Source organism: Ambystoma mexicanum, chromosome 6q (genome assembly GCF_040938575.1).
Source record: "Ambystoma mexicanum isolate Mex_15411 chromosome 6q, UKY_AmexF1_1, whole genome shotgun sequence".
NCBI lineage: Eukaryota > Metazoa > Chordata > Amphibia > Caudata > Ambystomatidae > Ambystoma > Ambystoma mexicanum.
The window spans coordinates 1,672,551,348-1,672,578,456 of record NC_090937.1 but is presented as its reverse complement, the minus strand read 5'-3'; the positions used below and the strand labels follow the sequence as shown (position 1 = coordinate 1,672,578,456).

General features: G+C 52.9%; 1 protein-coding gene across 2 annotated transcripts in view; it reads right to left on the bottom strand.

Moving 5' to 3' along the window:
• Positions 1 to 3,282: 3,282 nt before the first annotated feature.
• LOC138515681 (coagulation factor XI-like) overlaps positions 3,283 to 27,109 on the bottom strand; it is a 328,669-nt gene continuing 304,842 nt past the window's right edge. For both annotated transcript variants that reach the window (XM_069630352.1, XM_069630353.1), the window contains 2 exons: positions 11,712 to 11,824; positions 3,283 to 3,534 (listed from right to left, as the gene is read on the bottom strand). In XM_069630352.1, the coding sequence (XP_069486453.1) occupies positions 3,407 to 3,534; positions 11,712 to 11,824 (241 nt within the window). In that variant the 3' untranslated portion in view covers positions 3,283 to 3,406. The remainder of the gene's footprint in view (positions 3,535 to 11,711; positions 11,825 to 27,109) is intronic.

The following is a 27,109-nucleotide window of genomic DNA, read 5'->3' as shown; positions in this document are numbered from 1 at the left end:
CTTGAGCATATTGCCTATTCCCAAGTCTTCCATTTTCTTCATATTCGCTCTCTGCTTCCTTTATATCAATCCGGCTTTCGACCTACGCATTCTGCTGAGACAGCAATTCTCTGTTCGTGTTCTTCTTGATCTCGCTGCGGCGTTTGATATTGTAGATCAGCTTTCTTCAGCTCTTGGGTGAATGGGCGCTAGAACAAGAATGTTCATGTTCTGAAACACTTGTGTATGAGCGCGATACAAATAAAATATCAATGTGAATATCGATAGAACAAGCAGGGGAACGAGCATAGCAAGACAATCACACTATGACATCCAGAAAGATAAAACTAGAGAGGCAAAGCAGCATAACAACGCATGAAGGCAAGACCAAAAACAAAACACTCTACCAGCTTACTGAAGTTGTCCTGTCCCTCCCTCCTAGTGCTTCCATCTCTGCTGCTTTCCACTCCTTATCTTGGCTTTGATTCGAATCTCGACTTCTTGTTCACTTTCTCTCTCTGGTGTTTAAATGTCTTCATTGTCTAGCTCTGCCGTCTCTCTCTTCACTTATTCCCCGTCTTGATCTCTCCGCTCTCAATCTCTTTTTCTTCTTTCCAAGCCCAGCTACCTCGTGCAGTCATGCGTTCTGTCATTGTCCCTTCTTGCTCCTAAATACTGGAATCCCTTCCCTTTTCTCCCCATTTGTTACTCTCTCTGTTCCAACCCATTTAAAATCTCACTTACTTTCCTCCCCTGCGTAATATTAATCTTTGATTTTACCAATTCACTGATTGTTGTACCATTTATTGTCTCATTGTAAGCGCTTCGTAAATAAAAATACACATCTTCAACCCATTGCAAAATCAAAGCCTTGATCCCACCCTAGGACCTCCGGACTGTACTGCAGGTAATTGTGGTCTTGCCCACATTGATGGGGAAAACAGACGGGGCTCCTAGCTGCCCACCTGGCTTCCTTAAAAGCAATCTACAACTCTGCAGCAGGGAGCGTGGAAAGGTGACTTAATCACTCCACCCACGTAAACTTAACTGGCTTCCTCTCCAGGTCTATATACTGTCCAAGACTGCATGTATAATCTACAAAGCAGTCATGAGTAGCACACCAGCGTACCTGATAGTTAAGTTCCACATATCTGGCGGCACATGCTCTCCACACCGCGAATCAAGCAAACTACTTGAATCACAACTCGTCCCACAGAAGGCCCACAAACAATCCTTCTCTTGTCACACTTGTATCTGCTCTGACTGTCAGCACAGTTCTCCAATTTCATAAAGCTCTTAAAATATAGCTATTTTAACAATACCCACCAAGGACTAATCCTGATGGATGCACATACGGACGCACAAACAGACCCCAACTCACAGTACTGCATTTCTTTTAAAAGTCCCCAGCCCAAACACTTTGCCCACACCCTGCACAGCGCTCACATGCTCTTGAACTATGCTAGCACTTTAAACAATAAAATGAAAATAAAATTGTAGAACATTGGAGGTTGGTGGTGCCCTAGAGGGTGAGGCCGTTTATACTACACTAGGCCTATGACCTCTGTCAGGTCACTGAGGGGTAAAAAGAAGACAAGGGAAAGGTTGAAGCTTTTTTTGTACAGGCCCAAGATGGGTGTTCTTGTACAATGCCACTTGGAAAGCTGTACTGCTTTGCGAGATGTCAGATCAAAGTTGTGTACAAATCCAGGCACCACTGGTGACTCCCACAGAAGTTCCATTCAAAAAGGTAGCGATTGATATTGTTGGTCCCCTTGATCATCAGAAAACACATTTATACTTGTGAAAGTTGACCTTGCCACTAGGTACTATAATTGCCATGTTAGATGCTAAAATGCTAAAACTCTTCTGAGTATTTTATCTGTATTGCATTTGCTAAGAAGGTTGGGAGGACCAACTTTATGTCCAACTATATAAAAGCCATATGGAAGTGTACAATAACATATAAGGTCCCCCTGGCTTACCACCCTCAGTCCAATGATTTGGTGGAAAGGGTTAACTGAATATGAGTGGCGCTTTTTAGAAGAATCTGTGTGAAGGAAGTGGGATAGCCTTCTAGCATGTATTCTGTTTGTGTGAAACGAATTTCCACAAGGGGGTTTTGATTTGCCCTTATGAATTCATCTTTAGTCATTCACTCAGAAGCCCTTGCCTTGCCTACTTTTCCCAACTTACATTTTGTGGCTTGTGTTCGGCCTCAGGAGGATGGAGAAGGAGGGTGATCATTATGATGGATCTGCCTCCTCCAGCTTTTCTCACAAAATAGTGACTGTTTAAGGGCTTGCTATTACACCAGGCTCAGAGGAAGGCCCCACGTCGTGTGATCAGCTCTGCCTCTTCCAGCCCACCAGCCAGTCAGGAGCCAATGCTTTTCCTTATATCACATCAGCCATATTTGCACACTCAACAAACCTCTGACACCCATCACATCATGACCTCATAATGTATCGTCTCTGGGTCTCCTGTCACCAAAGTCATGCATTGTTTCATGTCTTTGCTCACCCACCTCTTCCGTTTTGTTGATGCTCCTAGAAACATAGAGTGCCTCCCTATCTGCAAGGGCAGTTCTCTATTACATGGTGTTATTCCATTGATGCTCCTCACTGTACCTCCTCCTGCTCTCACTGCATTTTTAAACACTTGAATTATTTTCATTGAACTCAACAACTTCGCGTTGGCTTTCTCCACTTGGCTCCCCACTTACTTCTCACAAAATCTACAACATTTAAATCCATTTCAGGCTTTTTGTTTAGTCCAGAGTGACAAAATGTTTAGGTCCTATAACTAGTCCTATTTCTTGTACATTCTCAGCTGCAGCCACTGTGGGGGGCCTTTTGGAACCGGCATTTGCACCTCTCATTGGCTTGAGTGGAGAGGTGCTTGTGTAGAATTGCTCATGCTGCACATGGCCTTCGTTGATGCAGAGAGTCGTGCAGAATAGGGATGGAAATGAGCATGTGCAAGAAAGGAAGTGGGTCAGATGGGCACATGACACTGAAGGAGTGCAAGGCAAGAGTAAGAATGGCTGGTCTGTCAGCAACTCGAGTACAGGAGCCACAGGGAAGTAGGGGGACAAGTGGACAATGCATCATTAAAAGCCACTTCCCTCCCGCCACATGTCTAGAGTATACCCTCAGTATTGTGGAGTGAAGTGGCACTGGCTGCGTGCCATATCACCCACCTGGCAGGCCGGGCTGCCTGCGTGTGGGCGATTTGGACTTCTTTCACAGCCCCTACACCTTTGTGCACACATCTGGAAAGAGCAAAAGGCCACTCTAAACATGCATTCTGTAGACAGTGTTTATTACACTTTGAAGCCCTCACTACATTGATGGCAAAGGGACAACATTTCAGCCATTATCTCTTGCGCGATGCATTTCCGTGTGAGCTGCGTGGAGCTGCTGCCCTACTTCTGGACTGGAGTGGGCTCCTGCGGCAGGACCATCTCTTGAGGGGCAGGGGCTTCCGCTTTCTGCCCAGAATCTTCCTCCATGGAGGAGTCATATTCAGAAGACATTTCTTCACTATAATATTCTGCAAACAGAAAAAATTATATCAAAAGAGTGAAACAATCTGAAGACGCCATGCAGTGACCCATGTACCCTGCGGTCAGCGTGGCATGAAACCACATGATCAGAAGAGTGATCCACAGGCAAGGTACACTCCAGCACGCAGGGACGCGTGGCATGAAACCACATGATCAGAAGAGTGATCCCCAGGCAAGGTACACACCAGCACACAGGCGCCGCGTGGCATGCAACCACGTGGGCAGCGGAGTGATCCACAGGCAAGGTACACACCAGCACACAGGCGCCGCGTGGCATGCAACCACGTGGGCAGCGGAGTGATCCACAGGCAAGGTACACTCCAGCACGCAGGGCCTCGTGGCATGAAACCACATGATCAGAAGAGTGATCCACAGGCAAGGTACACACCAGCACACAGGCGCCGCGTGGCATGAAACCACATGGTCAGCTGAGTTATCCACAGGCAAGGTACACACCAGCACGCAGGGCCGCATGGCATGAAAAACACATGGTCAGTGGAGTGATCCAAAGGCAAGGTACACCCCAGCACGCAGGGCCACGTGGCATGAAACCACATGGTCAGCAGAGTGATCCACAGGTAAGGTACACACAGAGGTGTAGGCAGGGTAGGGCCTGAGGGGCAAGGCCCACCCAAAATCTGTAAATGCCCACTCAGCAGCTCTGTGTGGGCATTTACAGATATTTTTGTCAGTGCAGTGGGCCCAAATACATTAGCTTCAAGCCCCATTTGTTAGACAATCCTGGCTACGCCTCTGGGTACACACCAGCACATAGGGCCACGTGGCATGAAACCACATGGTCAGAACAGTGATCCACAGGGAAGGTACACCACAGCCCGCAGGGCCGTGTGGCATGAAACCACATGGTCAGCGGAGTGATCCACAGGGAAGGTACACCACAGCCCGCAGGGCCGTGTGGCATGAAACCACATGGTCAGCGGAGTGATCCACAGGGAAGGTACACCACAGCCCGCAGGGCCGTGTGGCATGAAACCACATGGTCAGAACAGTGATCCACAGGGAAGGTACACCACAGCCCGCAGGGCCGTGTGGCATGAAACCACATGGTCAGCGGAGTGATCCACAGGCAAGGTGCACCCCAGCACGCAGGGCCACGTGGCATGAAACCACATGGTCAGTGGAGTGATCCACAGACAAGGACGACACCAACACAAAGTGCTGTGCCGCGTAAAGCCAACCCCTACCCACACATTTGGCGCATTCCTATTTCGGCTACAGGCGTAACTTTGGTATTACAAGTGGAGCCAGAAGGCCTACCAAGTGTGCTGCCCTTTGTGCCAGAAGAGGCGGAGTTCAGTGGTGTGAATGAATGAATGAATGAATGAATGAATGAATGAATGAATAGCTATAAATATGAACATGTATCGGGTGCCTTCTAATAGAGATCCCTTCCTCCCTCCTTCTGCAGCCACCATCGGCTTCACCCAGTCAATGCTTGGCCAGTGATTCATGTGGGCATTTCATTTTGAGAAAAACTTAGGGGCATGAAGCCACCAAGGTGGAGTATTAGCAGAGCCGCAGTGGTTTTTAGCAAGAGAAATTACAAGCCAGTGAGGGCCTTCTTCATAGCTGGACAGAGACTCACTGGGCCTCATTACGCGGTAGGTGGTAAGGGATTACTGGCACCCGTAAGGTCACCGGTGCTGGTAATCCCTTACCACCCCATTCCGAGGTCCCTTAGCAGGTCCCTTCCTCAATGCCTGGTTTAATCAGGCGTTATGGATGGGACCCGTTAAGGGACTTCAGAGCTAATAACGGTACCGCAAATTGCGGTACCGTTATTAACTCCATCCCCATTCCCATTGAGCCCTATAGGGGCTCGAATGGGAATGGGGAATGGTTTTCGGAATGGGGACTTACCGGGTCCTCCAAGGTTGGAATGACCTGGTAAGTCCCTATTTCAGGAACCCAGACCCTGAATGCGGTAAGGGGGTAGCCATGGTGCTAAGAGCACCATGGCTACCTCCTACCGCGTAATGAGGCCCAATGTCTATAAAGAGGGGTGCAAAGTGTTTTTTTTTTTGCATTCCTTTAAGTTAATGGCAACTGGCCCGAACACACGTATTTTGCCACGGCCCATGAAACTTTTCTATGGGATGATCTGCTCTCAGGTGGGCCTACAGTCACATCTTAGCTCCCCGTGACCTCGCTCAGAAGAGTGATCCCTTTGAATAGCAGCCTGGCTCCCGCCCCAGGAGCAGTGCAGCACTGCCATGGCAGGCTGCTCCTTTCTGAAATAATGTACACAGCTCCTTATCCTCAATACAGCCTGGCTGTGTCTGTTTCATAATTAGAATTATTTATAACGTGTTTATACCCAGAGGCTTGTTAGCGCAGACCCGGGATCGAAGCTGTGTTGCTTTGTGTCATCTTTCTTCCAAGCGAGTGCATTGTTCCTGAGCTATCCTCCTCCCGATGCAGAGATCAAAGGGTGCCATCTGGAGTTCCCTGACTAGGTAAGGGTGACTAGCATTTTAGGTGCTAGGCACCCCATGATATCAGTCTCCTGGCTGGCCAACATTCCATAGAGCAGATTTTGGGAGTACATATCTGGAGTGATTTTCAGAGGAAAATTGCTTATTTTGGAAATGGATTGTTCTTGAGGACGGTATATGCAAATGGCATTTTGTTTTATTATTTATTTGATGCTGGGTAGCAGCGGAGTGGTCTTCATCAGCAGGGGTCGCCGGCCGGCACAATATAGCATGCATAGAACTAGAAACCACTTATGGGTGAGGGTGGAGACTGGGCGTGAGGGGTGTATCCTTGGAGTGTGCATAAGGCACTCCGCCAACACGGGGCGGTTGCATGAAGGTGGAGAGGAGTCTGGTGGTGTTGCGAATGAGGTTCCGAAGCCTTGGGGTATAGACGAAGAATGCCTGACGGCTGCTTCCCTCTTTTTTGAATAATTCCTGCTGCTCTATTCTGGCCAGGGCAATGTGCTGCCCACCAAACATGGGAGGTGGGACTGAACGTGCAGCTGGCATTGAGGTGGATGTCTGATGAGTTCGGGGTTAGTAGCGGAGACCTCAGGCGTAAAGGGCAGAGGCGGCACAATACCTTTCATAGTTGCTAGACCGCTGGTGAGCAGGCCAATGAGCAGGGCCTGTATGCTGGATGTAGAACTGGTGTCTGACAGTAGGATTCTGTGCAGAAGGGTAGTTGGTTCCATGTTGTAGGACTTTTCTTTAGTTGTGTGATTTGAGGGCTGTTCACATGGGGTCATTGAGAATTGGTGCAGGTTCCAGTTGCAGGGTGAACCCCTTGATGTTCTTGTTGACCCCCAGGTCTGGATGTGGGAGCATTTGTTGTTTATGGTGTGGAACAGGACGCGGCTGGTCTTGAGCTGGTGCGCGTCTTAGATGGATGCTACAGTCAAGTAGGATTGTGTATCGTCTGCATTCTGTTGAATGGAGATGTGTGTCTGGTGAGCGGGTTCGCAGGGGCTGCGCTTAGAGGCTGAAGATAATGAGTGAGAGGATGAAACCTTGGGGGACCCCACAAGAGGCTGCTGGAGGTGGGGATCTGGCAGCCTCCATCTGAGATGAACCAGATGAGGAGGGTCTTGCTGAGGCCCATCTGCTTGTGCAGTGTGTTCATGAGGACTTCATTGTCCACCATGTTGAACACGGCCGAGAGATCGTGGAGGATTCTCCAAGAGGCAGTCATGCTCATTGTTGAGGATGAAGGGTGCACATTCTGCCAGGCGGATGGCGACTGCCTCTGTGATGCATCTAGGTCTGATGCCTGATTTACAGGTGTGTAGGAGAATCAGGCACGGCAGAGTGAGTGAACACCTGAGTGTAGACGCTCCGGAGTGGACACCATCCTACAGAGCCGGTTATTCTCAGCGCAGCGACTCCCTGAAGCGCATGCCAGCCGGTTCTTGGGAGAGTGCACGCTGATATTAAGAGAAGCCACACTATGAATACTCAGAGAGACCGAGTCCATTTCACCACCGGGTACACGGGCTGCTTTCTTAAAATCCAGTCTATTTCTCATTATACAGGCATTTGTCAGGTACTATCGGATGCCCGGCGCTTGCACCATTTTCCAGCTGTTTCCATCTTATATCGGGTTGTACCATTATCAGGCGTGCAACACAATTGGGCTAATCAGGCTTCACCCTCCCTCCACCCAAAATGTGAACTGAGCGGAGAGGATGAAGCCCGATTAGCTCAATGGTGTTGCACGAAATAGTTTTTTGTTAGAGAGGGAACGAAGCTGTTCCTGAAACTGGTGACTTGAAGTGTTACTGTGTTCGTCCAGCTAAATGTCTTTGCACAAACACTGCAAAACTTTGAAGCTGCTAGTTTTAAGAAAGGCTTCCCTCACCTCTCTGGGAAACAAAAATCAAATGCACAGATCAGCCCCCGCCCCACGAGCGAACGTTCTTGCACAGCTGAGGCAAAAGGGCTAATGTGCACACTTGCTTTTTGTTTGGCAGAGACGTGAGATAAGCCTTTTCTGAAAGTAGCAGTGTTAAAGGGTGTTGTGTTTTATCTCGTAAAGTGTGCATGTGTGCAAGGAGCGTGGATGTAATGTATGTGTGAATGAACGTCTGTGAATGAGAGCATGATGATCCTCTCTGCGTCCAGGTCTAACGGTTCCAGAAGGGGTATAGCCCTGATCTTCCCCCGAGTGGATTCCTGCCTCTGTCATTCCTACACAGGCCTACTCCTCTTTCGAATGCCTCGTCTGAAGCCATTCCCTCACTGTGGCTACTATCTATTGGCCACCTGGTCAGATCTCCTCCTTCCTCTCTGAGTGGGCAGACCTCTCCTCTTCCCTCCTAATCTCGACCACTCAACTCCTCCTCCTTGGTGACTTCAACATCCACCTGGAGGTTTCCTGTCCTTTCACTGGATTCTTTCGTGACGTTTGTGACTCTCTGTCACTCTATATTATCCCCTCTGGTCCGACTCACTCTGCAGGGCATACTCTCAATGTTCTGATCTCCTCAGACCTTCCCCTTTCTATCCCTCTCACCACTCCTCTCTCCTGGAGTGATCACTTTCTCCTTTCTTCCCATCTCACCCTCTCTACCCCACAGGCCAAGCTAACTCCAGCACTGCCACCTACCTTATCGGTTATCCGACCCATGAAGCGCGTGTCAGTTGAGGCTTTAGGCGCCACTTTCTTACCCCCTCCTCCCTTTGGCTGACTCACACCCTGACACAGCCCTCTCCATGCTTCACTCTGCTATATCTGATACTCTCGATCTTCTTGCCCCCGTCATGAGGATCCACCTGAAGCCCAAAGCCAAGTGCAACTCCTGGTATGACTCAGACCTTGTAACCCTCAAATGTAATGCATGATGGCTGAGAGGAAATGGCGCGCTTCATGTACATCCTCTGACAAACTGGCCAACCGCCTACTCCAAAGGCAATACCGCTCTCTGTCCTCACCAAGTAGAGAGCTCACATCTAAGCCCAAATCTCTCCGGCATCCAACAACTCGGCTGAACTCTTTAAAATCTGCAAGGACCTGGCCAATCCTGCTGCAGCCTCTACCTCTCCTATCCCTTCCCAGGCCCTCTGCACGGTACTGGCTTCTCATTTCATCTCTAAAACTCAGGATATCCTGTCCTCTCTCTCCTCCTCTCCCCTTTCCCCCTCTACTACCTGGTCTTCCTCTGGTCCTTCTTGGGCCCCCTCTCCTCCCTCCTTCTCTGCCTTTCCCCTGTTCTCCCCAAACAAGGTTTCTAGACAAGTCCGGGGTCTATGAAAGTCTAGTTAAAACAGGTTCATCCCTGTTCCTCCAAAACCATCAAGGACCACATTGACTCCCTGGCTCCTGCTCTGGCCGCCTTCTGCAACCACGCCTTCGCCACTGGAGTCTTCCCTTCCCCCCTGAAGCACTCTCTTGTGCACCCTCTTCTTAAGAAACCCTCTGCCGACCCGTCCTGCTTGGCTAACTATCACCCATTCTTCATCACTCCTTTCCTGGGCAAACTTTTGGAAAAGCTGGCCATCTCCCAGCTCAATCTTCACACTGATTCTGTTGGTTCTCTCCATGATCATCAGTCTGGCTTCAGAGCTGCCAGAAGCACGGAAACTGCTCTCCTGAACATCCATGAAGACCTGCTCTCCAACCTTGATTCCAACACCCCCTGTGTGCTCATCTTACTTGATCTTTCTTCTGCCTTTGACACAGTCAACCATGCCATCCTGCTCAACCATCTCCGAGATAACCTGGGGATCACTGGTCAGGCCCTGGCGTGGCTGACTTTTTTCCTCTCTGATCGACCCTCCCAGGTTTAACGTGGGTCCTTCCTCTCCTCTATCTCTACCTGTGGTGTTCCTCAGGAGTCTAACCTCTCTCCCTGGCTGTTCAACCAATACCTGTCACTTCTTGCCCACCGCACTGCCGCGCTCTGCCCCAACTTCCAGTGCTATGCGGATGACACTCAGCTCATTTTCAGGCTACCCTCAGCCACCTCCTCTCCCTCTTTCATCTCTGTCCGCCATCTTAATGCCAGTAAGTCCGAGATTCTCCTCATCGGCACACCCGCTCCCTCCTTTCCTGTCACTCTCTGGCTGGCCTTTCTTGGCCCTCTTCCTGTTCCCACCTGTGAGGCTAAAAACCTTGGGGTCATCTTCGACTCCACACTCTCCTTCTCTCCTCACATCTCTGACGTCTCTAAGACGTCACACTACCCGCTGCACCTCCTCAGAGGTATTCTTCCTTTCCTCTACTTCCCCCAGTAGCTCACTGTCTCTAGAGCCCTGGTTCTCTCGAAGCTGGAATACTGTAACAGCCTCTATCTAAATCTGCCTGCCTCTACTCTCCGCCCTTTGCAACTTATCCAGAACAGGACTGCGAGACTTGTCCTTGGCCTCAAGCCCAGGGACCGTAACTCTCCAGGACTGAAATCACTACACTGGCTCCCAGTGGCTGCGAGGATTAAGTTCAAGACCCTCTGCATTGTCCACAAGGCCTGCTTGGGCCCTTTGGCCTCAATACCTTCAACTCTCTCTTACTAAATATCTTCCTTCTCAAGCTCTTTGCTCATCCACCTCCAACTTCATCAGGGTCAGTCGATTCTCCAAGCAACGAGTTGGTGGTAGACCTCTTTCTTCTGCTGGGGCCTCTCTCTGGAACAGCCTCCCTGCCTCCCTGAAACTTGAGGAGAATCATCTCTGGTTCTGGAAGCACCTCAAAACCTCAATGTGCCATTGTGTGTGCGCCCATGAGTAATGCTGCGCCGCTTCCATTTGATCCTTGGGCCCCACGCCCGACATCCCTTGGGGTAGAACAGAGGCGCGGAGCCGCCAGGTTTGACACGCCCAGTTTAGATAAGGGCCCCTCCCATCACCAGTTAGCCCCTCCAAAAATGAAGGTTTCGTTGCACCCCTGACCATTATGGCAGTACCTGGCAAATGCCTATGCCATGACTACTCAAAAGCCAGAACTGTTGACTTTGCCAATCCATGTGCCCTTTTGTGAATGCAGATGCTATGTGGCTGCAATGCTTAGAAGGTTTGCATGGGGACTCGATCCCTCTTCTTGCAGGCGGTCCCTTCTGTGGCCTCTGAGCGACGCAGTGACAGTGTTCTCTGTTCGTGCTGTTATTTGTGACACTAAGGCAAATACTCTCCTTTTGTCTCGAGGCTAGCAGTGATCTTGGTGTGCATTCTGGCATCGGTATGAACATGAGCACGAGCCACTTCTCAGGCGTCCCTGCCACGCTTCTGCACAGTGACCTCCATAGGGTGCAGAGCACCTTGCAGCCCCCTCCCCCCCCATCAGAATGCAGTGAAGGAAACGAATGATGAGCCATCAGTCACTGCATTCTGATGGGAGGGGATGTGCAGTGGGGTGTGGGCCTCTCTGCAGGAGTGCTTGTGATGTCACACATTACCTTTCATAAGCGCCCCCCCTATTTTTGTCTTTGGCCCCCTCTGTGCCCCCTCCTAAATGTGATTGCTGGCGACGCCACTGGAGCGACGGAATGCAGACAGCTGGCCACTTGAGCCCCTCTCCTGCTGTGCACGCGGCCTGTGCTCATCCTAGGCTGCAAATGACTAAAGCAGCCTTTTCAGGGCTTGCACCCCTCTAGCCCACCCTGAGCTGCCTGGAGCCCTGAGAGTGCTGCTGGCTCCGAGCCCCCCCTCCCCGCAGCACGCCAGAGCCACCTTACCCGTTAAGTGCTCCGTGCACCTGATCTCCGAGAATCCGGACACCAGGTCGCTCTCCTCCGTGATCTGGGGCGGGTTCGGGAGGCCCATCACGTTCTTCAGGTAGCATGTACCGCTGGGGGTGGGGGGGGGGGGGGGGGGGAGAGAGAAACGTGCCGTTAGGCCATAGCGCCTTTTTATCATATACATTTATTTATTATTAATTTCACTATTGTGCTTTGGCTACAGAAAGAGACCTTACACAATATACATGCAACATACCAATTCATGGAGTACCAACATGTGTCCCAAATGCAAATACCTCGCACAATTCACTTCAAAATGAATCGCATGAAGCGCCCCCGGACCTTCCGAAAGGATCTATCAAACATTTATTCAGATCCGTCAGTTTCCCATTAAACTCTGCAAACTCCTGGCCATGAGCAAAATCTCCCCCAGAACCCCTGAAAGGCGGGGGGTGCTACAGGTGGTTGAAGTCAGACAAACTCCTGGTAATGAGCGAAATCCCCCCACGACCCCCTAAAAGTTTGGGGAGCTACAGGTGTTGGAAGTCAGGCAAACTTCAGTCATGAGCGAAATCTCCCCAGTCCCCCTAAAAGACTGGGGGAGCTACAGACTGTGGAAGTCAGGCAAACTCCTGGTCATGAGCGTAGTCCCTCCCCCAGAACCCCTGAAAGGCTGGAGAGCTACAGGTGATGGAAGTCAGGCAAACTCCTGGTCATGAGCAACATCCCCCCAGAACTCCTAAAAGGCTAAGGAGCTACAAACCGTGGAAGTCAGGGAAACTCCAGGTCATGAGCGAAATCGCCCCCAAGACCCACTAAAAAGTTGGGGGAGCTACAGGTGGTGGAAGTCAGGCAAACTCCTGGTCATGAGCATAATCCCCTCCAGACCCCCTAAAAGACAGGGGAGCTACAGACCATGGAAGTTAGGCAAACTCCAGGTCATGAGCGAAATACCCCCCGAACCTCCTAAAAGGCAGGGGGAGCTACAGGTGGTGGAAGTCAGGCAAACTCCTGGTCATTAACAAAATCTCCCCCAGAACCCCTGAAAGGCTGGGGGAGCTACAGACCATGGAAGTCAGGCAAACTCCTGATCATGAGCGATATCCCCCCCCAGACTCCTTAAAAGGCTGGGAGAGTTACAGGTTGTGGAAGTCAGGCAAAATCCTGGTCATGAGCGAAATCTCCCCCAGAACCCCTGAAAGGATGAGGGAGCTAAAGGTGGTGGAAGTCAGGCAAACTTCCCCAGGCACCCTAAAAGGCTGGGGGAGCTACAGACCGTGGAAGTCAGGCAAACTCCTGGTAATGAGCAAAATCCACCCACGACCCCATAAAAGTCTGGGGAGCTCTATGTGGTGGAAGTCAAGCAAACTTCAGGTCATGAGCGAAATCTCCCCCAGGCCACCTAAAATGCTGGGGGAGCTACAGACTGTGGAAGTCAGGCAAACTCCAGGTCCTGAGCGAAATCCCCCTCAGAACCCCTGAAAAGCTGGGAGAGCCACAGAGCGTGGAAGTCAGGCAAACTCCTGTAATGAGTGAACTCTCCCCCCCACCCCCTAAATGGCTGGGGGAGCTACAGACCATGAAAGTCAGGCAAACTCCTGGTCAAGAGCAAAATCTCCCCCAGACACCCTAAAAGGCTGGGGGAGCTACAGCCCGTGGAAGTCAGGCAAACTCCTGGTCATGAGAGAAAACTCCCCCAGACCCCCTGAAAGACTGGGGCAGCTACAGGTGGTGGAAGTAAGGCAGACTCCTGGTCATGAGCAAAATCCCCCAGACCCCATAAAAGGTTGGGGGACCTACAGACCGTAGAAATCAGGCAAACTACTGGTCATGAGCGAAATCCCCCCCAAACGCATTAAAAGGCTGGGGAGCTACAGGTGGTGGAAGTAAGGCAAACTCCTGGTCATGAGCGAAATCCCCCAAACCCCCTAAAAGGCTGGGGAGCTACAGACCGTGGAAGTCAGGCAAACTCCTGGTCATGAGCGTAGTCCCCCCCAGAGTCCCTAAAAGGATGGGGGAGCTACAGGTCGTGGAAGTCATGCAAACTCCTGGTCATGAGCGAAATCCCCCCCAGACTCCCCTAAAAGGCTAGGGAGCTACAGGTGATGGAAGTCAGGCAAACTCCTGGTCATCCGCAAAATTCACCCATACCCCTAAAAGGCTGGGGAGCTACAGACCGTGGAAGTCAGGCAAAGTTCAGATCATGAGCGAAATCCCCCATAAGATCCCCTAAAAGGCTGGGGGAGCTACAGGTGGTGAAAGTCAGGAAAACTCCTGGTCATGAGCAAAATTTCCCCAAGACCCCCTGAAAGGCTGGGAGAGCTACAGAGCTTGGAAGTCAGGCAAACTCCTGGTCATGAGCGAAATCTCCCCCACATCCCCTAAAAGGCTGGGGGTGCTACAGGTGGTTGAAGTCAGACAAACTCCTGGTCATGAGCGAAATCTCCCCCAGAACCCCTGAAAGGATGGGGGAGCTACAGGTGGTGGAAGTCAGGCGAACTCCTGGACATGAGCGAAATCCCCCCCCGGCACCCTGAAAGGCTGAGGAGCTACAGACCGTGGAAGTCAGGCAAACTCCTGGTAATGAGCGAAATCCCCCCACGACCCCCTAAAGGTTTGGGGAGCTACAGGTGGTGGAAGTCAGGCAAACTTCGGTCATGAGCGAAATCTCCCCCAGGCCCCCTAAAAGACAGGGGGAGCTACAGACTGTGGAAGTCAGGCAAACTCCTGGTCATGAGCATAGTCCCCCCCACCCCAGAACCCCTGAAAGGCTGGGTGAGCTACAGACAGTGGAAGTCAGGCAAACTCCTGGTCATGAGCATAATCCCCTCCAGACCCCCTAAAAGACATTTAGCTACAGACCATGGAAGTCAGGCAAACTCCTGGTCATGAGCAAAATCCCCCCCCAGGCCCCCCAAAAGGCTGGGGGAGCTACAGGTGGTGGAAGTCAGGCAAACTCCAGGTCATGAGCGAAATACCCCCCAAACCCCCTAAAAGGCAGGGGGAGCTACAGATGGTGGAAGTCAGGCAAACTCCTGGTCATTAACAAAATCTCCCCAGAACCCCTGAAAGGCTGGGGGAGCTACAGACCATGGAAGTCAAGCAAACTCCGGATAATGAGCGATATCCCCTCCAGACCCCTTAAAAGGCTGGGAGAGTTACAGGTTGTGGAAGTCAGGCAAAATCCTGGTCATGAGCGAAATCTCCCTCAGAACCCCTGAAAGGATGAGGGAGCTAAAGGTGGTGGAAGTCAGGCAAACTCCCCCAGGCACCCTAAAAGGCTGGGGGAGCTACAGACCGTGGAAGTCAGGCAAACTCCTGGTAATGAGCAAAATCCACCCACGACCCCATAAAAGTCTGGGGAACTCTATGTGGTGGAAGTGAACCAAACTTCAGGTCATGAGCGAAATCTCCCCCAGGCCACCTAAAAGGCTGGGGGAGCTACAGACTGTGGAAGTCAGGCAAACTCCAGGTCATGAGCGAAATCCCCCTCAGAACCCCTGAAAAGCTGGGAGAGCCACAGAGCGTGGAAGTCAGGCAAACTCCTGTAATGAGTGAACTCTCCCCCCCACCCCCTAAATGGCTGGGGGAGCTACAGACCATGAAAGTCAGGCAAACTCCTGGTCAAGAGCAAAATCTCCCCCAGACCCCCTAAAAGGCTGGGGGAGCTACAGCCCGTGGAAGTCAGGCAAACTCCTGGTCATGAGAGAAAACTCCCCCGGACCCCCTGAAAGACTGGGGCAGCTACAGGTGGTGGAAGTAAGGCAGACTCCTGGTCATGAGCAAAATCCCCCCAGACCCCATAAAAGGTTGGGGGACCTACAGACCGTAGAAATCAGGCAAACTATTGGTCATGAGCGAAATCCCCCCCAAATGCATTAAAAGGCTGGAGAGCTACAGGTGGTGGAAGTAAGGCAAACTCCTGGTCATGAGCGAAATCCCCCCAAACCCCATAAAAGGCTGGGGAGCTACAGACCATGGAAGTCAGGCAAACTCCTGGGCATGAACGAAATCGCCCCCAGACCCCCTAAAAGGCTGGGGGAGATACAGGTGGTGGAGGTAAGGCAGACTCCTGGTCATGAGCGAAATCCTCCCCAGACCCCATAAAAGGTTGGGGGACCTACAGACCGTAGAAGTGAGGCAAACTCCTGGTCATGAGCGAAATCCCCCTAAGAACCCCTGTAAAGCTGGGAGAGGTGCAGAGCATGGAAGTCAAGCAAACTCCTCTAATGAGTGGACACTCCCCCCCACCCCCTAAATTGCTGGGGGAGCTACAGACCATGGAAGTCAGGCAAACTCCTGGTCATGAACGAAATCCCCCCCAGGCCTCCTGAAAGGCTGGGGGAACTATAGGTGGTGGAAGTCAGGCAAACTCCTAGTTATGCGCGAATCTCCCCCAGACCCCCTGAAAGACTGGGGCAGCTACAGGTGGTGGAAGGCAGACTCCTGGTCATGAGCGAAATCCCCCCCAGATCCCATAAAAGGTTGGGGGAGCTACAGACCGTGGACGTCAGGCAAACTCCTGGTCATGAGCAAATCCCCCCATACGCCCTAAAAGGCTGGGGAGCTACAGGTGGTGGAAGTAAGGTGAACTCCTGGTCATGAGCGAAATCCCCCCCCCAGATCCCCTAAAAGGCTGGGGGAGCTACACACCGTAGAAGTCAGGCGAACTCCTGGACATGAGCGAAATCTCCCCCAGACCCACTAAAAGGCTGGGGGTGCTACAGGTGGTGGAAGTCAGGCAAACTCCTGGTCATGAGCGAAATCTCCCCCAGAACCCCTGAAATGCTGGGGGAGCTACAGACCGTGGAAGTCAGGCAAACTCCTGGTATTGAGCGAAATCCCCCCATGACCCCCTAAAAGTTGGGGGAGCTACAGGTGGTGGAAGTCAGGCAAACTTCTGGTCATGAGCGAAATCTCCCCCAGGCCCCCTAAAAGACTGGGGGAGCTACAGACTGTGGAAGTCAGGCAAACTCCTGGTCATGAGCGTAGTCCCTCCCCCAGAACCCCTGAAAGGCTGGGTGAGCTACAGACAGTGGAAGCCAGGCAAACTACTGGTCATGAGCAAAATCCCCCCACAGATCCCCTAAAAGGCTGGAGAGCTACAGGTGATGGAAGTCAGGCAAACTCCTGGTCATGAGCAACATCCCCCCAGAACCCCTAAAAGGCTGAGGAGCTACAAACCGTGGAAGTCAGACAAACTCCAGGTCATGAGCAAAGTCGCCCCCAAGACCCACTAAAAAGTTGGGGGACCTACAGGTGGTGGAAGTCAGGCAAACTCCTGGTCATGAGCAAAATCCCCCCCAAACGCCCTAAAAGGCTGGGGAGCTACAGGTGGTGGAAGTCAGGCAAACTCCAGGTCATGAGAGAAATCCCCTCCAGACCCCCTAAAAGACAGGGGAGCAACAGATCATGGAAGTCAGACAAACTCGTGGTCATGAGCGAAATCCCCCCCCAGGCCCCCCAAAAGCCTGGGGGAGCTACAGGTGGTGGAAGTCAGGCAAACTCCTGGTCATGAGCGAAATCTCCCCCAGAACCCCTGAAAGGCTGGGGGAGCTACAGACCATGGAAGTCAGGCAAACTCCTGGTCATGAGCGATATCCCCCCCAGACCCGTTAAAAGGCTGGGAGAGTTACAGGTCGTGGAAGTGAGGCAAAATCCTGGTCATGAGCAAAATCTCCCCCAGACCCCTTAAAAGCCTGGGGGTGCTACAGTTGATTGAAGTCAGGCAAACTCCTGGTCATGAGCAAAATCTCCCCCAGAACCCCTAAAAGGATGGTGGAGCACAAGGTGGTGGAAGTCAGGCAAACTCCCCCAGGCACCCTAAAAGGCTGGGGGAGCTACAGACCGTGGAAGTCAGGCAAATTCCTGGTAATTAGCGAAATTCACCCACAACCCCATAAATGTCTAGGGAGCGCTAGGTCGTGGAAGTCAAGAAAACTTCAGGTCATGAGCGAAATCTCCCCCAGGCCCCCTAAAAGGCTGGGGGAGCTACAGACAGTGGAAGTCAGGCAAACTCCAGGTCATGAGCGAAATCCCTCAGAACCCCTGAAAAGCTGGGAGAGCCACAGAGCATGGAAGTCAGGCAAACTCCTGTAATGAGTGAACTCTCCCACCACCCACTAAATGGCTGGGGGAGCTACAGACCGTGAAAGTCAAGCAAACTCCTGGTCATGAGCAAAATCTCCCCCAGGTCCCCTAAAAGGCTGGGGGAGCTACAGCCAGTGAAAGTCAGGCAAACTCCTGGTCATGAGAGAAAACTCCCCCAGACCCCCTGAAAGACTGGGGCAGCCACAGGTGGTGGAAGTAAGGCAGACTCCTGGTCATGAGCGAAATCCCTCACAGACCCCATAAGAGGTTGGGGGACCTACAGACCGTAGAAGTCAGGCAAACTCCTGGTCATGAGCAAAATACCCCCAAACGCCCTAAAAGGCTGGGGAGCTACAGGTGGTGGAAGTAAGGTAAACTCCTGGTCATGGGCGAAATCCCCCCAGACCCCCTAAAAGGCTGGGGAGCTACAGACCATGGAAGTCCGGCAAACTCCTGGTCATGAGCGTAGTCCCCCCCAGAATCCCTTAAAGGCTGGGGTTGCTACAGGTGGTAGAAGTCAGGCAAACTCCTGGTCGTGAGCAAAATCTCCCCCAGAACCCCTGACAGGATGGGGGAGCTACAGGTGGTGGAAGTCAGTCAAACTCCTGGTCATGAGAGAAATCCCCCCCCGACCCCCTAAAAGTCTGGGGAGCTACAGGTGGTGGAAGGCAGACTCCTGGTCATGAGCGAAATCCCCCTCAGACCCCCTGAAAGACTGGGGCAGCTACAGTTGGTGGTAGGCAGACTCCCAGTCATGAGCGAAATCCCCCGCATACTCCCGGAAAGACTGGGGCAGCTACAGGTGGTGAAAGTCAGGAAAATTCCTGGTCATGAGCGAAATGTCCCCAAGACCCCCTGAAAGGCTGGGAGAGCTACAGAGCATGGAAGTCAGGCAAACTCCAGGTCATGAGTGAAATCCCCCTCAGAACCACAAAAAAGCTGGGAGAGCTACAGAGTGTGGAAGTCAGGCAAACTCCTGTAATGAGTGAACTCTCCCCCCACCCCCTAAATGGCTGGAGGAGCTACAGACCATGAAAGTCAGGCAAACTAATGGTCATGAGCAAAATCCCCCCAGGTCCCATAAAAGGTTGGGGAGCTACAGACCGTGGAAGTCAGGCAAACTCCTGGTCATGAGCGAAAACCCCCCATACGCCCTAAAAGGCTGGGGAGCTACACACCATGGAAGTCAGGCGAACTCCTGGTCATGAGCGAAATCAACCCCAGACCCCCTAAAAGGCTGGGGGTGCTACAGTTAGTGGAGGTCAGGCAAACCCCTGGTAATGAGCGAAATCCCCCCACAACCCCCTAAAAATCTGTGGAGCTACAGGTGGTGGAAGTCAGGCAAACTCCTGGTCATGAGCGAAATGCCCCCAGACCCCCTAAAAGGCTGGGGGAACTATAGGTGGTGGAAGTCAGGAAAACTCCTGGTCATCATAGAAAACTCCCCCAGGCCCTCTGAAAGACTGTGGGCCTCATTACGAGTTTGGCGGTAGCCATGCCGCTATTGGCGGCATGGCTGCCGCCGAAATCGCGTCTGTGTCCGGGTCCTCGGAATGAGGATTTACCCGGCCATTCCTCCAAGGAGCCAGACACGGTCCTTCCCCATTCCCATTTCAGCCCCCATAGGGCTGAATGGGAATGGGAAAGGGAGCAAACAACGGGCCATTACGAGATGGCCCGTTGTTTGCTCCCTCTTCCCCTCGCAGGACCCGCTCTGCACGTCTGGTAAAACCAGACGTGCAGAACGGGTCCCGCGAGGGGAACTCGTAATCGGGCGGTACGGGGTTGACGCCACAGTACCGCCCGACTCGTAATGAGGGCCTGGGGCAGCTACAGGTGGGGGAAGTAAGGCAGACTCCTGGTCATGAGCGAAAGACCCCATAAAAGGTTGGGGGAGCTACAGACCAGAGACCTCAGGCAAACTCCTGGTCATTAGCGAAATCCCCCCCAAACGCCCTAAAAGGCTGGGGAGCTACAGACCATGGAAGTCAGGCAAACTCCTGGACATGAGCGAAATCACCCCCAGACCCACAAAAAGGCTGGGGGAGCTACAGGTGGTGGAAATCAGGCAAACTCCTGGCCATGAGCAAAATCTCCCCCAGAACCCCTGAAAGGATGGGGGAGCTACAGACCGTGGAAGTCAGGCAACTCCTGGTAATGAGTGAAATACCCCCACGACCCCCTAAAAGTTTGGGGAGCTACAGGTGGTGGAAGTCAGGCAAACTTCGGTCATGAGCGAAATCTCCTCAGTCCCCCTAAAAGACTGGGGGAGCTACAGACTGTGGAAGTCAGGCAAACTCCTGGTCATGAGCATAGTCCCCCCCACCCCAGACCCCCTGAAAGGCTGTGTGAGCTACAGACAGTGGAAGTCAGGCAAACTCCTGGTCATGAGCAAAATCCCCCCCCCCCCCCCAAATCCCCTAAAAGGATGGAGAGCTGCAGGTGATGGAAGTCAGGCAAACTCCTGGTCATGAGCAACATCCCCCCAGAACTCCTAAAAGGCTAAGGAGCTACAAACCGTGGAAGTCAGGCAAACTCCAGGTCATGAGCGAAATCGCCCCCAAGACCCACTAAAAAGTTGGGGGAGCTACAGGTGGTGGAAGTCAGGCAAACTCCTGGTCATGAGCATAATCCCCTCCAGACCCCCTAAAAGACAGGGGAGCTACAGACCATGGAAGTTAGGCAAACTCCTGGTCATGAGCGAAATTCCCCCCCCCCAAGGCCCCCCAAAAGGCTGGGGGAGCTACAGGTGGTGGAAGTCAGGCAAACTCCAGGTCATGAGCGAAATACCCCCCAAGCCCCCTAAAAGGCAGGGGGAGCTACAGGTGGTGGAAGTCAGGCAAACTCCTGGTAATTAACAAAATCTCCCCCAGACCCCCTGAAAGGCTGGGGGAGCTACAGACCATGGAAGTCAGGCAAACTCCTGATCATGAGCGATATCCCCCCAAGACCCCTTAAAAGGCTGGGAGAGTTACAGGTTGTGGAAGTCAGGCAAAATCCTGGTCATGAGCGAAATCTCCCCCATAACCCCTGAAAGGATGAGGGAGCTAAAGGTGGTGGAAGTCAGGCAAACTCCCCAGGCACCCTAAAAGGCTGGGGGAGCTACAGACCGTGGAAGTCAGGCAAACTCCTGGTAATGAGCAAAATCCACCCACGACCCCATAAAAGTCTGGGGAGCTCTATGTGGTGGAAGTCAAGCAAACTTCAGGTCATGAGCGAAATCTCCCCCAGGCCACCTAAAAGGCTGGGGGAGCTACAGACTGTGGAAGTCAGGCAAACTCCAGGTCATGAGCGAAATCCCCCTCAGCGCCCCTGAAAAGCTGGGAGAGCCACAGAGCGTGGAAGTCAGGCAAACTCCTGTAATGAGTGAACTCCCCTCCCCACCCCCTAAATGGCTGGGGGAGCTACAGACCATGAAAGTCAGGCAAACTCCTGGTCAAGAGCAAAATCTCCCCCAGACCCCCTAAAAGGCTGGGGGAGCTACAGCCCGTGGAAGTCAGGCAAACTCCTGGTCATGAGAGAAAACTCCCCCAGACCCCCTGAAAGACTGGGACAGCTACAGGTGGTGGAAGTAATGCAGACTCCTGGTCATGAGCAAAATCCCCCCAGACCCCATAAAAGGTTGGAGGACCTACAGACCGTAGAAATCAGGCAAACTACTGGTCATGAGCGAAATCCCCCCCAAACGCATTAAAAGGCTGGGGAGCTACAGGTGGTGGAAGTAAGGCAAACTCCTGGTCATGAGCGAAATCCCCCCAAACCCCCTAAAAGGCTGGGGAGCTACAGACCGTGGAAGTCAGGCAAACTCCTGGTCATGAGCGTAGTCCCCCCCAGAGTCCCTAAAGGATGGGGGAGCTACAGGTCGTGGAAGTCAGGCAAACTCCTGGTCATCAGCGAAATTCCCCCCAGACTCCCCTAAAAGGCTAGGGAGCTACAGGTGATGGAAGTCAGGCAAACTCCTGGTCATGCGCAAAATTCACCCAGACCCCTAAAAGGCTGGGGAGCTACAGACCGTGGAAGTCAGGCAAAGTTCAGATCATGAGTGAAATCCCCCATAAGACCCCCTAAAAGGCTGGGGGAGCTACAGGTGGTGAAAGTCAGGAAAACTCCTGGTCATGAGCGAAATTTTCCCAAGACCCCCTGAAAGGTTGGGAGAGCTACAGAGCTTGGAAGTCAGGCAAACTCCTGGTCATGAGCAAAATCACCCCCACATCCCCTAAAAGGCTGGGGGAGCTACACACCGTGGAAGTCAGGCAAACTCCTGGTCACAAGCGAAATCTCCCCCAGACCCCTAAAAGGCTGGGGGTGCTACAGGTGGTTGAAGTCAGACAAACTCCTGGTCATGAGCGAAACCTCCCCCTGAACCCCTGAAAGGCTGAGGAGCTACAGACCGTGGAAATCAGGCAAACTCCTGGTAATGAGCGAAATCCCCCCACAACCCCCTAAAAGGCTGAGGAGCTACAAACCGTGGAAGTCAGACAAACTCCAGGTCATGAGCAAAGTCGCCCCCAAGACCCACTAAAAAGTTGGGGGAGCTACAGGTGGTGGAAGTCAGGCAAACTCCTGGTCATGAGCAAAATCCCCCCAAACGCCCTAAAAGGCTGGGGAGCTACAGGTGGTGGAAGTCAGGCAAACTCCAGGTCATGAGAGAAATCCCCTCCAGACCCCCTAAAAGACAGGGGAGCAACAGATCATGGAAGTCAGACAAACTCCTGGTCATGAGCGAAATCCCCCCCCAGGCCCCCCAAAAGGCTGGGGGAGCTACAGGTGGTGGAAGTCAGGCAAACTCCTGGTCATGAGCGAAATCTCCCACAGAACCCCTGAAAGGCTGGGGTAGCTACAGACCATGGAAGTCAGGCAAACTCCTGGTCATGAGCGATATCCCCCCCAGACCCGCTAAAAGGCTGGGAGAGTTACTGGTCGTGGAAGTCGGGCAAAATCCTGGTCATGAGCAAAATCTCCCCCAGACCCCTTAAAAGCCTGGGGGTGCTACAGGTGGTTGAAGTCAGGCAAACTCCTGGTCATGAGCAAGATCTCCCCCAGAACCCCTAAAAGGATGGTGGAGCACAAGGTGGTGGAAGTCAGGCAAACTCCTGTAATGAGTGAACCCCCCCCCACCCCCTAAATGGCTGGGGGAGCTACAGACCATGAAAGTCAGGCAAACTCCTGGTCAAGAGCAAAATCTCCCCCAGACCCCCTAAAAGGCTGGGGGAGCTACAGCCGTGGAAGTCAGGCAAACTCCTGGTCATGAGAGAAAACTCCCCCAGACCCCCTGAAAGACTGGGACAGCTACAGGTGGTGGAAGTAAGGCAGACTCCTGGTCATGAGCAAAATCCCCCCAGACCCCATAAAAGGTTGGGGGACCTACAGACCGTAGAAATCAGGCAAACTACTGGTCATGAGCGAAATCCCCCCCAAACGCATTAAAAGGCTGGGGAACTACAGGTGGTGGAAGTAAGGCAAACTCCTGGTCATGAGCGAAATCCCCCCAAACCCCCTAAAAGGCTGGGGAGCTACAGACCGTGGAAGTCAGGCAAACTCCTGGTCATGAGCGTAGTCCCCCCCAGAGTCCCTAAAGGATGGGGGAGCTACAGGTCGTGGAAGTCAGGCAAACTCCTGGTCATGCGCAAAATTCACCCAGACCCCTAAAAGGCTGGGGAGCTACAGACCGTGAAAGTCAGGCAAAGTTCAGATCATGAGTGAAATCCCCCATAAGACCCCCTAAAAGGCTGGTGGAGCTACAGGTGGTGAAAGTCAGGAAAACTCCTGGTCATGAGCGAAATTTTCCCAAGACCCCCTGAAAGGCTGGGAGAGCTACAGAGCTTGGAAGTCAGGCAAACTCCTGGTCATGAGCAAAATCACCCCCACATCCCCTAAAAGGCTGGGGGAGCTACACACCGTGGAAGTCAAGCAAACTCCTGGTCACAAGCGAAATCTCCCCCAGACCCCTAAAAGGCTGGGGGTGCTACAGGTGGTTGAAGTCAGACAAACTCCTGGTCATGAGCGAAACCTCCCCCTGAACCCCTGAAAGGCTGAGGAGCTACAGACCGTGGAAATCAGGCAAACTCCTGGTAATGAGCGAAATCCCCCCACAACCCCCTAAAAGGCTGAGGAGCTACAAACCGTGGAAGTCAGACAAACTCCAGGTCATGAGCAAAGTCGCCCCCAAGACCCACTAAAAAGTTGGGGGAGCTACAGGTGGTGGAAGTCAGGCAAACTCCTGGTCATGAGCAAAATCCCCCCAAACGCCCTAAAAGGCTGGGGAGCTACAGGTGGTGGAAGTCAGGCAAACTCCAGGTCATGAGAGAAATCCCCTCCAGACCCCCTAAAAGACAGGGGACCAACAGATTATGGAAGTCAGACAAACTCCTGGTCATGAGCGAAATCCCCCCCCAGGCCCTCCAAAAGGCTGGGGGAGCTACAGGTGGTGGAAGTCAGGCAAACTCCTGGTCATGAGCGAAATCTCCCACAGAACCCCTGAAAGGCTGGGGTAGCTACAGACCATGGAAGTCAGGCAAACTCCTGGTCATGAGCGATATCCCCCCCAGACCCGCTAAAAGGCTGGGAGAGTTACCGGTCGTGGAAGTCGGGCAAAATCCTGGTCATGAGCAAAATCTCCCCCAGACCCCTTAAAAGCCTGGGGGTGCTACAGGTGGTTGAAGTCAGGCAAACTCCTGGTCATGAGCAAGATCTCCCCCAGAACCCCTAAAAGGATGGTGGAGCACAAGGTGGTGGAAGTCAGGCAAACTCCCCCAGGCACCCTAAAAGGCTGGGGGAGCTACAGACCGTGGAAGTCAGGCAAATTCCTGGTAATGAGCGAAATTCACCCACAACCCCATAAATGTCTAGGGAGCGCTAGGTCGTGGAAGTCAAGAAAACTTCAGGTCATGAGCGAAATCTCCCCCAGGCCCCCTAAAAGACTGGGGGAGCTACAGACAGTGGAAATCAGGCAAACTCCAGGTCATGAGCGAAATCCCCCTCAGAACCCCTGAAAAGCTGGGAGAGCCACAGAGCATGGAAGTCAGGCAAACCCCTGTAATGAGTGAACTCTCCCACCACCCACTAAATGGCTGGGGGAGCTACAGACCATGAAAGTCAAGCAAACTCCTGGTCATGAGCAAAATCTCCCCCAGGTCCCCTAAAAGGCTGGGGGAGCTACAGCCAGTGAAAGTCAGGCAAATTCCTGGTCATGAGAGAAAACTCCCCCAGACCCCCTGAAAGACTGGGGCAGCCACAGGTGGTGGGAGTAAGGCAGACTCCTGGTCATGAGCGAAATCCCTCACAGACCCCATAAGAGGTTGGGGGACCTACAGACCGTAGAAGTCAGGCAAACTCCTGGTCATGAGCAAAATCCCCCCCAAACGCCCTAAAAGGCTGGGGAGCTACAGGTGGTGGAAGTAAGGTAAACTCCTGGTCATGGGCGAAATCCCCCCAGACCCCCTAAAAGGCTGGGGAGCTACAGACCATGGAAGTCCGGCAAACTCCTGGTCATGAGCGTAGTCCCCCCCCAGAATCCCTGAAAGGCTGGGGTTGCTACAGGTGGTAGAAGTCAGGCAAACTCCTGGTCGTGAGCAAAATCTCCCCCAGAACCCCTGACAGGATGGGGGAGCTACAGGTGGTGGAAGTCAGTCAAACTCCTGGTCATGAGTGAAATCCCCCCCGACCCCCTAAAAGTCTGGGGAGCTACAGGTGGTGGAAGGCAGACTCCTGGTCATGAGCGAAATCCCCCTCAGACCCCCTGAAAGACTGGAGCAGCTACAGGTGGTGGTAGGCAGACTCCCGGTCATGAGCGAAATCCCCCCCAGACTCCCTGAAAGACTGGGGCAGCTACAGGTGGTGAAAGTCAGGAAAATTCCTGGTCATGAGCGAAATGTCCCCAAGACCCCCTGAAAGGCTGGGAGAGCTACAGAGCATGGAAGTCAGGCATACTCCTGGTCATGGGCGAAATCTTCCCCAGGCCCCCTAAAAGGCTGGGAGAGCTACAGACTGTGGAAGTCAGGCAAACTCCAGGTCATGAGTGAAATCCCCCTCAGAACCACAAAAAAGCTGGGAGAGCTACAGAGTGTGGAAGTCAGGCAAACTCCTGTAATGAGTGAACTCTCCCCCCACCCCCTAAATGGCTGGAGGAGCTACAGACCGTGAAAGTCAGGCAAACTAATGGTCATGAGCGAAATCCCCCCAGGTCCCATAAAAGGTTGGGGAGCTACAGACCGTGGAAGTCAGGCAAACTCCTGGTCATGAGCGAAAACCCCCCATACGCCCTAAAAGGCTGGGGAGCTACACACCATGGAAGTCAGGCGAACTCCTGGTCATGAGCGAAATCAACCCCAGACCCCCTAAAAGGCTGGGGGTGCTACAGGTAGTGGAGGTCAGGCAAACCCCTGGTAATGAGCGAAATCCCCCCACAACCCCCTAAAAATCTGTGGAGCTACAGGTGGTGGAAGTCAGGCAAACTCCTGGTCATGAGCGAAATCCCCCCAGACCCCCTAAAAGGCTGGGGGAACTATAGGTGGTGGAAGTCAGGCAAACTTCTGGTCATCATAGAAAACTCCCCCAGGCCCTCTGAAAGACTGTGGGCCTCATTACGAGTTCGGCGGTAGCCATGCCGCTATTGGCGGCATGGCTGCCGCCGAAATCGCGTCTGTGTCCGGGTCCTCGGAATGAGGACTTACCCGGCCATTCCAAATTCGGAAGGCCCGGTAATTCCTCCCTCCAAGGAGCCAGACACGGTCCTTCCCCATTCCCATTTCAGCCCCCATAGGGCTGAATGGGAATGGGAAAGGGAGCAAACAACGGGCCATTACGAGATGGCCCATTGTTTGCTCCCTCTTCCCCTCGCGGGACCCGCTCTGCACGTCTGGTAAAACCAAACGTGCAGAACGGGTCCCGCGAGGGGAACTCGTAATCGGGCGGTACGGGGTTGACGCCACCGTACCGCCCGACTCGTAATGAGGGCCTGGGGCAGCTACAGGTGGGGGAAGTAAGGCAGACTCCTGGTCATGAGCGAAAGACCCCATAAAAGGTTGGGGGAGCTACAGACCATAGACCTCAGGCAAACTCCTGGTCATTAGCGAAATCCCCCCCAAACGCCCTAAAAGGCTGGGGGAGCTACAGGTGGTGGAAATCAGGCAAACTCCTGGCCATGAGCAAAATCTCCCCCAGAACCCCTGAAAGGCAGGGGGTGCTACAGGTGGTTGAAGTCAGACAAACTCCTGGTCATGAGCGAAATCACCCCCAGACCCACAAAAAGGCTGGGGGAGCTACAGGTGGTGGAAATCAGGCAAACTCCTGGCCATGAGCAAAAT